Below are 9,899 nucleotides of genomic sequence, written 5' to 3'. Positions count from 1 at the left end.
AAAGGACAAGATCCCGGATACAAGCAGCTGAAGTGAGTTTCCTCCGCAGGGTGTCAGGGCTCTCCCTTAGAGACAAGGTGAGAAGCTCGGTCATCCAGGAGGGACTCGGTGTCGAGCTGCTACTCCTCTACATTGAGAGGAACCAGATCAGGTGGCTCGGCCATCTGGTCCGGATGCCTTTTGGACTCCTCCCTGGAGAGGTGTTCCAGGCATGTCCCACCGGCGGGAGGCCACGGGAATAACCCAGGACAAGATGGAGGACCATGTCTCTTGGCTGGCCTGGGAACGTCTTGGGATCCCGCTGGAGGAGCTGGTTGAAGTCTGGGCTTCCCTGCTAAAGCTGCTGCCTACGTGACCCGACCCCGGATTAAGCGGTAAATGATTGATGAATGTTGTGATTTTTTTCATATGAGAAATATTTGTTGAAGCTTTGGAAAACAGTTGACTAATTAAATTCTTATATTCCTCATTATACATACTTAACATTGCTAGGTAGCTGACACCTGTTTGTGTTGGTGGTTATAGGGGGAGGAGGAAGAAGATTGTGGTGACACCACACTAGAAAAGTGGAGATGCATTGTTGAAAACAACTACACACACAGCACAAGTCAAACATGGAGAAGTTAAATGCACTTCTGAAAATTGCCAACAAGCAGACTAATCTTGCCTTTGGGTTAGTCTCCTTGCTGACGGCTGGAGGAGAGCAGATCTTCTCTTCAGTGCTCTTCAGGTGTCCCTGCAATGAGCTGAACTTCATGTACGGCATGGTGTTCCTTCTGTTACCCGCTGTGGCTCTGCTACTGCTGGCCTACATCTTGAGTCAGAAGATGTGGAAGATGATGACGGGTTTTTGTCGAAATAGGACTAATTTTTGCTGCTGGAAGAAGATGTTGCACTTTCTGAAAACAGTCTTGAAGATCAGCACCACAGCCTTGGTGGCACCCTCAAGTTGGATAGCTTTGGCTTTGCTAAAAGGGAACTACTTTGAGTGCGCGATGACAAATGCCAATGTGACTTACTACAAAGAGCGTTTCTGCGGTGGTGCCAACTCTCTGGTCGAGTGCCAAACGGAAGTTCAAACGTTCCCTTGCGGAGGAGGCAGCAGTGCCAACGACAGAGAAGCTGTTCTGCTCACCCTAAGGGCTCACTCGCAGGTCAGTACTATATTAGTGTATTTTTTGTAACTTGACAAAGCAAAACTGAAGGTCCTCGAACAAATAAAGCCAATTGTCTTAGTGTGTTTTGGACAATAACATTTTGCCTTGCATCAGATATGGAATAAAACAATTGAAGTTCAAACTTTCAACTTGAAAACGAATTAAAGGGTATGTAGCGGCAAAGGGGGTGTGAGACATCAATAGAACCGTTTTGTGCATAGATAACAAATATTGATAAAGTTAACAAAAAAATCAATCACATTAATGAGCAATTATCGAAAATAGATACAAAATGACGAACATTTCCGAAAGTGTTCCGGAAACAGCCGAATGGAGCGGCGACGTCACGACAAGTGAATGAAAGTCGAGGCGGAGCCAGGTGCCATTGTTTTTTATCGACGAGAGAGTAGCGTTCGGGTTTGTTTGACCAAAACATCACTAGAATGGTTCAAAACTGCTGTGCTATGCGGTGTACAAATAGCTATTTATCGGAATATAGTATCCATGAGTTCCTGAACGCGAAAAAAAAGCTGGACTACGCAGACAATGGGTAAAGTTCGTCCGTGCAAAGAGGGCTAATTTTCTAGACACAGCCTCCGGCACGGTTTTCTATGGTACGCATTTTCCACCTGAAAGCTTCTCGAACTATGGACAAGTGAAATCGGGTTTTGCTAAAAGATTGCTGCTCAAAGGAGATGCGGTGCTGACCATACACGCGCAGCCACCTAAATGTCCCGAGATATCAAGAAAGAGGACGATGACTGGCAAAGGAGGCTAAGGCTAAGCAAAGGAGGGGAGCAGCCAAGCTCGAAATGGCCAGAGTGAGTACTCTTTTATAATATAAAAATGTCACGCATTGGAAACAGGACTGGACACATGTATAAATTATCGTTCGTAAAATATATAGAACAAATCCTCTGATCCCATTCATATTTGTGTCTGTTGGCAGAGCGAAAAGCTATGATAGCGCAATAAATGATAATTATTTTATACATTACTTTATTTTGCGGTCACGTTGTATCAGCTTCACAAAAAGAAATGCAAAAAATATCATTCGTTGTTTCCCACACGATCTGCTGCCGATGTTTCATCAGTGTCATTGCTCCCCTCAATGACCGTTTCATTACGCTGCATTGGCGTTCGTTTGGGCTCAAATTGGTAACCTAAAACACCGATTAAAGCTTCGTAACTCTCCTCGTCACCATTAGATGAACATTCGTTATGTCCTTCTACGTCGGATTCGTCGCTGAAACTAGAAACGAAATTGTCTGCCATCATCGCCGCCATTCAGTATTAAAGCACTGAGCCTTTTTCTTGTTGAAGAAACACCCCTCACTGTCAATTCTGAATTCTCATTTATTGACAACGAGGGGTGTTTCTTCATGAGGGGACTCGGAATATGTGCAGGACGAACACAATGCATCAGCATAAACAGCTCAAAACACCCCTAATTCTCCCCTCACTAGAAGGAATTATATTGATGCAGACAGGCGCTGCCCCCCTAGTGGCCGGTGGCACTCTCTTCACTTGTCGTGACGTCACGCACACAATCTGCCAGATCTCGGGCGCCGGTCGTCTTAGCTTGACAATCGAGCCAAATTTCTCTCATTTTCTTGTGTGTAATTACACGAAGTGGCATGATATGAATGCAAAAGGCATGCGTTTATGGATAAATGATGGAATATTAACATTTTCCCAGGGCATGACATACCATATAAAGAACTCAACTTTACTTTTGCTTTAGGTTTAACAAAGTGGTGTCCATAGAAAGTAAACAATTACGAGGAATTACAGTACTTTATTGCGTACTGCATTCGCTTCCCACTGCAAAGACTAATGCGGAAAAGTCAAGTAATTTTTTTTTTCATCATATCATCATTATCATCTGACCGGCTTTATTCGGAGACTACAAAAGTTTGTGTTTTAGTACTTTATCATCATCTACATTTGAACCATTCACTTTTATCTGTAGTTGTTTATCTTCCCAAGTTTGAGGGAAGTTGTATTTCTTTCCTCAATAAGAGAAGCTTTGCTTTCGCTTGGGTAAAAAAAAAAAAGTGACACAGACAAGAACTGGTTGTGCGACTAAAGTATTGTACTGAACCACAGCGTATGTGTAGATTTAAATGATGCTTTATCGATAAACTGTAAGTTTAATATGGCACATTTTAGAATCAGGAAGTTGCAACCTCCAGGCGGCTTTTCTCAGCAAGTCCGGTATTAGTGCCCGTGAAGGAAGAATTGAGAGGGCAGGTACTCTCATCATAAGGCACGATGTGACATCACAATATACAAATATTGGAAAATGATTTGAAGGCCTAATTAATATTTCTACGACAAACTTAAAGCAACACTAGGGAACTTTTAGTTTTGGTCGATTTTAGCGGCGCAGGTGGACAAAAGCGGAAGTGTTTTGCCTTAAGGAAGACCCCGTCACCCTCAAAGCCTCTGCAGCATTCTTGCTGGCTGACAGTGGGGGATGGGAACGAGGCTAGCATTCAGGTGTAGCAAAAACAGAAACGTTAGCAAGCTTTGGAAAGCATTGTCTAATTGAATGAGCAGGGACAAACAGCCTGGAGTCATAAGAAGGACGTGCTGTAATACTCTGATACAGAATTATTCAAGGCACCAATATTGTTTTGCTCACATGACGCGGGAGTGAGTTAGAGACACGGCCTGCCGAGAGCTGTACGTTTGTGTTAATGTTGAAGTTATATGTGCTATTTAAGAAACAGAGTACCAGCACTTCCTATGTTGTATATCTTTGCTAAGAAAATGCACACAAAAAAACACGTGTGCTATTCTCGAACCTGAACGCACCCCAAGTCTTGGATGACAAATAAACAGAGCAGAGTAGACTCGCTACGGCTGTTAGTTTCTTCAGTTTATTCAGAGTAAGTAACGCACTGCTTTTGACCGTCAGTAACGGTATCGGCGTTATAACGGCGGAAAAAATAATTAGTTAGATTACCCCGTTACTGAAAAAATAATGCCGTTATGTAACATTGTTATTTGTAACGGCGTTATTCCCAACACTGGCCGTATAGCAGTCAGCACAATCGTAAGTTTTTTTTTTTGTGTGACAGGGTTCCTGCCACCCTCCTCAAAGTTAATTAATGCTGGCCTGGTGAAAGCAATACAGAACCTCAGAGGCCATAACAGAGGTGTCATTCAACTAATTGTCAGTTGGCATACCATGTTTTATATAATGTTTTATAAAGGCTGAAAAGATCCCTAGTGTGGCTTTAAAATCATGGGAAAATCATTTTCTAAATCTTCAAAGTTCATCTAAAATCCTTCAAAGTTAAAAAATACTCAAACTGTGGAGTAAAAATACAAAATGCTACTATATGACGTAACCGGGATGTTTACAATAACACCAACAGCTCTAATTTTGTCATTTCAATTTCATTTTGTCCTACATTACAGATCCTTGGTTGGCTGTTGATTGCTTTGGTCATGTTGTCCAACCTCTTGCTGAACTGTCTGGCTCGGTGCACCTCGCCCGTCAACTACCTGCAGCTCAAGTTCTGGAGGATCTATTCTCATGAGGAGAGCAAACTAATGGACTCCTACACCTTGATTCATGCCAAGGAACTCGCCGAGAGAAACATTGAAAGTTTCTTCAAACATTCAAGTCCCAAACATATCATCACTCCCTCCAACAAAGATTGGGATAAAATCTCCACCCTCTACAAGTTCAGCACCAAAGACCACTACTACAGTACATTACACAAGTATGTAGATACCGGGATGATTCAAATGGCCGCCTTTAAATCAGCTGAGTCAATGTCAGACAATCCTGCGGTTCTGAATTTTGTGGATAAAGGCAGAATGTGTCTGTAAGGAGTGATATCAGTAGTGCGGTCTATTTTCGACTACATTTGCCAGAATACTCAGTGTTTATGAAAGTCAGCAAGGAAACAAGAGTTAACATGATGTAAAGTCTGTTCATTATATTTGTGAAAAGGAAGTCTGACATTTGCTTGGTGGTTAACCAAAATGCAAGGAATACATGCGCATGCAACATGTTTTTCTTTCTGATTGTGTCCTCTGTATGAACCCAAGGAGCTGTTGGTAGCAGAGCTGTTAAATGGTATGCACAACTAATTTAGTAAATGAATCTTTATATTTGCTTTCATCTTTTTGTGACGTGGCTGAAGTGCAGCTGGTACTTTCCCACAAAATCAGTCTATATGTCCGTTATTTTTGCATTAACATTTTGTACACACTGATTAAGATAAAGATCATACATTGAACCTGCTATTTCCATGCCATTAACCCTGTTAGTTCACTGATGGTATTTGATTTTTTTCCAATTCCCACGCAAGTTACTGTACATCTGTGCATTGCGCTGCAGATATTGTCATACAATTCTTGTCCTGTGCAGCTGCTTTGACACGGAGAATGGGAATCTGAGTGTCCTTATGGTCTGAACAGTTAGATGTATCACATGCAGGGCTGTCAACAGACTTGCAGGGGCCCAGGGACAAGAGACCATTATAGGGCCCCCCTATCCCACCCCTGCCACCGGCTTTTCACGACAACTTTAACGCTTTGCAAGCAATGGCATTATTTGAGATGGACAATTAAATTTAACAGACCGTAATGTGACGTGACACAATATAAACAAACAATTTCCATCTATTGTCCCATGTATGCTACAATACAATACAACTGGGAGTGCTATACCTGCCTGCTAAGCAAAAAAACAGTATAACTAAACATCCTGTGCCTTCACATCCCTGGAGTTATCAAGCCCTTAAGCAGTGATGCGCCTATTTTTTTTTTTTTTAACAGCAAAGTAATTTATAACATCAGTGAAATCCAGTTTTTGAGCAAGCTCACGCTCAATGGAGAGCATGGTGTTGCCGGCATCCCCAAGGGGCCGCCGTCCCCTACAATATGTCGTTTACTAATTTGGCGAAACGAAGAGGTGGGCGAGCGTCAGGGGGTGAGATAGATGTTGTTGAGAGTGGTTGTGCAGTAGCGCTGAGTTGAGTGGCTGTGAGTCCCCCATTGTTGATAAAAGTTCTACCAAAAAGCTATCTGACGTGTCTCTGCATTTTAATGCACATCGCCACCTTCCTGAAGGAAGACCCGGAAGAACTGACGACAAACGAGCCGTCCACCCACTCCCACCCGGCACCCACTCCACATTACGGTGCGGAGTTGAGAGCACCGCAACTTGCCATAAAGTGCAGTTTGGTAACAATGGGTAGGTTGTTTGGCGTACCCTGTGATATTGTAGTGAGGTATTTTTTAAAATTTTCATTTTATTGAAGGCTCGCTCTCCTCCAGCTACAGTCACTGGCAAACTCAAGAAAATGCGGAGCACTTGAGTGCGCCGGAGCGGGGTCAAACCATTCTCTCCTAAGACGGGGGGTTGTGCAAAAAAAGGAAAAAATATATATTTGAAATATGTAATATGTTAAAGTTTTTAAGTATATATCGAGTAGAACATGATATTTAATCAGACAATGATTTAAATAAAAAAGAAATATGTGAGTGTAAAGTAAAATAAATTAAGGGTCATTCAGAGGCCCCTATGGTCCTGAGGCCCGGAACAACATACCCGGTTGCCCCCCCCGTCGACGGGCTTGATTACATGGGAGTATGATATTCTCCCATTGTGATTATTCATTGTGTTTCGTTTATTTGGAGAAAGCAGCGAGGAGAAAGGAGTTATGGCGGGACAGAAGGGAAAATAGAAGAGGAGAGACGGAGACTAAAGAAGAGAAGAACAGACAACAACAAGAAATACACTACCGATGAATATAGCGGTGCTATCGTTAGCTAATTGTATTTCTCGTAAACACCATGTGGGGGGGCAAAGGAGAAAGATGAGGGGGTGTGAGTCAAAAAGAGATGTAATTAGGCGTGGTAGAGCGTACAAAAATCAGCAATGTGACGTGTAGAACTAAGTAATATGTGAATCACTTGTACGTGTGGATATGTTGACATTCTATTCTATCCCGCCTGATCGCTAAACCTGGCATTGACATTCTCTCTACTTGAGTGTGTCTAATTGCACCCAGTAATGTGTGAATCCCATCAGATGTATGACAGTCCTGCAGACAAGTGGAATTGGTGCGTGGGAGCTGCCCCAGGGCCATGGACCCTCCACAGCCAATCGAGGGGGTGCGTCCTAATCTTCATCCCGCAGCTCCAGCAAGGGGGCTACCGCCACACCTCTGGGACGCAGGGTGGTCACCAGGACCATCCGCACCCCCATTGGGAAAGGGATGAGGGGATGCGCCACTGCCCCAGACGCCCACCCCCACCATTGGCCGCCTACCTGGCCCACAAGCCACCGCCACAAACCCCAACTGACATGGCACACTGTGGAACGCCCTACGGCCCACTAGGCCTGGGGCAGGACAGGATTCCCACTCAGAACGGGCGACACCCCACCAACCCTCAGCCAGTGACCCTCGCCGGGGCCCAAGAAGGTTACCAATCTAGAAAAGAGGGAGGAAGGCAGAAGAAGGAGAGCGTCGAGAAGCCGTTACAAGGCGGCACGGGACCGGAGCCATGACCCCAATCCCCCTCCCCCTTGCAAACGGCAGCCCAGGCGAAGAGGAGGGCACACCCCGGGAGCCACACCATAAAAAAACACACACACACGTTTTATAAAGTAACAGAATAGGCTCAATGACGAAATTAAATCCCACTTATTTTTCCTTTCTCAGCTTCTTTGGCCTGCCCACTAAAAAATCTCTCAACAGAAGATGATGTCACACCCAGAATGAGTTGCAGATTTTTGCAGTCTGTGCACACTAGTGTAAAGTATAGAGCCCACGGGCCGGAAATGGCCTACCACCAGCGGGTCCAATCCAGCCTATGGAGTTGTTCTGCTTGGCAAGCATGTTGTGGCTCATTCATAATGTCCATACTAAATCACATGCTTTTACTTTGACATGTGTGCCATAAAACCGTAGATTTATGTGATTGGGCACGTGCAGTACTGCACTTGGCTCACTTTCATGCCAGCAGTTACATTCGTTCATTCGCAGCCTCCCGGTCAAAATGGATTGGACGTCCAGTACTGTCATTAACAGGCAATGAGTTAACAAGGAAGACATCCCAAAATGCCGCAAAACCAGCAGGAAACAGCCCAGAAATGCCTGAAAAATCACAGGAAATTGTCCAAAATTCATTGGAAGTGACCCGTAAGCGTTTTAAAATTTCATGGAAATGACCTAAAATTAACTAATTGCTTGACATTGACAACGATGGACGTCCAGTTCACTTATACTGAAAGAGCTGGTTGTGAATGCTCATCTTCCAGTGCCGTTGACGGTGCTCAATGTCCAATTCGTTTTGATTGGGAGGGTCTCCCAGTCAAAATGGAGTGGTCGTCGAGCGCTGTCAGTCAGCCACTGAGTTAACCAATGACTAAATCTAATCCTTGAATACCGTATTGGCCCGAATATAAGACGGTGTTTTTTGCATTGAAACAAGACTGAAAAAAGCAGGAGTCGTTTTATATTCAGGGTCTAGACATTATACCCATTCACGACGCTAGATGGTGGCAGATATCATTGAACCGAATGCTGAATTTGACTCCACAGGCTAAAGCGAACCCCTTATGGTTAATGCAGTTATTGCAATTTTGTTGTTTTATCACAATAGATTGATTTACATTTCAAAAACCAAAAGCCATTCATTTACGAATGTGATTGCACTTTAGTTTACATATTTAAATGTTCAGATATTAGGATTTGAATGAGGCAAAATAACATGTTTTTTTTTATCACAAATATATTGTTATAATCATTTGTTTCAGATGTACTGTAATTATTTTCTGTATAAAATTTAATTTGGTGTTCAAAAAGTCTTTTTTCAAACTTGAGTCTTGAAAAAGAGAGGGTCGTCTTAGAATCAGGGCCGTCTTATATTCGGGCCAATACGGTATATAACATTAGAGAAAATATCTGCAAAACAGACAAATAAAATGGACAACTACGAACAACAGTGGGAATCAGTTGCTAGAATGATGGACATAGAATAAGGATTCTCTCATGCCTGAGAAGGAATGCCACAACAACAATAAAAATGTATACATAAATAGATCTATGTGGGGTGTCCCGGGAAGTTGTATGCATCCTTTAACAGCTGATAACTTGTTCACACCTGAACTGCATTTTCACACTTTCACACCAGTAGCATTTGATAAATAATTTTCTTCCTTCAAGTTTAGTCAGGCTGCCATCATTGATTCAATAGATCCAATACTGGGGGTGCCGCGTGGGTGCCGCCCGGAGCCGCGGCCCTTCCCTGGCCGGCCCGGGGAGGAGGGGGGGTTGTATGCGGCGGCCACAGTTCCCTCCTGGGTCAGCCTGGCCGGAGCTGCGTCTCCTCGTACCAGGTACCGGAGAGGTGCTTCCTGGTGTCGTACTGCTCCCCCCTCTCAGCCCAGGGCTGGGAGTCGCGCCTCCATCCCCTTGGTTGGTCTCCGGCCCAGTCCGCCTCTCCAGGACCGCGGCGGCTGCTGCTGCTTTTCTCTCAGAGGGTTCGTCGGTGGGGCCTCCTGGGGCCCATGGGGCCTCGAGTGGGGTTTGTTGTCCCCTGTTGGTGGGGTGGATATGCCATGGACGCTTGGTGTGGCGCTGGTACGTAGTGCGGGGTGGGTCCTCAGGCGGCGGGGTGGGCGGATGCGGGGGGTGCTGGGGGAGGTCTGGGGCAGGTGTTGATCAGGGCCTTGGTGCTTCCCCCGCTGGTGGTTCTGGCGGACGGGTT

At 44.5% G+C, this 9,899-nt stretch overlaps 1 protein-coding gene across 1 annotated transcript; it reads left to right on the top strand.

Moving 5' to 3' along the window:
* Nucleotides 1-259: 259 nt before the first annotated feature.
* LOC130915384 (calcium homeostasis modulator protein 6-like) lies at nucleotides 260-5,003 on the top strand. Its single transcript, XM_057835365.1, has 3 exons — nucleotides 260-374; nucleotides 526-1,154; nucleotides 4,587-5,003. Exons 2-3 carry the CDS (start codon nucleotides 615-617, stop codon nucleotides 5,001-5,003), a joined length of 957 nt encoding a protein of 318 aa, XP_057691348.1. The 5' UTR covers nucleotides 260-374; nucleotides 526-614.
* Nucleotides 5,004-9,899: the final 4,896 nt, after the last annotated feature.

This window comes from Corythoichthys intestinalis, chromosome 4 (genome assembly GCF_030265065.1).
Source record: "Corythoichthys intestinalis isolate RoL2023-P3 chromosome 4, ASM3026506v1, whole genome shotgun sequence".
Taxonomy (NCBI): Eukaryota; Metazoa; Chordata; class Actinopteri; order Syngnathiformes; family Syngnathidae; genus Corythoichthys; species Corythoichthys intestinalis.
Note: the sequence above shows the minus strand (reverse complement) of the source record. Positions and strands in the feature narration are given on the sequence as shown.

What these genes read in the sequence shown, in the direction of transcription:
- LOC130915384 (XM_057835365.1), top strand. Translation starts at nt 615, where the DNA reads ATGGAGAAGTTAAATGCACTTCTGAAAATTGCCAACAAGCAGACTAAT. An exon ending in CCCTAAGGGCTCACTCGCAG is followed by an intron (nt 1,155 to 4,586) that starts GTCAGTACTATA and finishes CCTACATTACAG; the next exon opens with ATCCTTGGTTGGCTGTTGAT.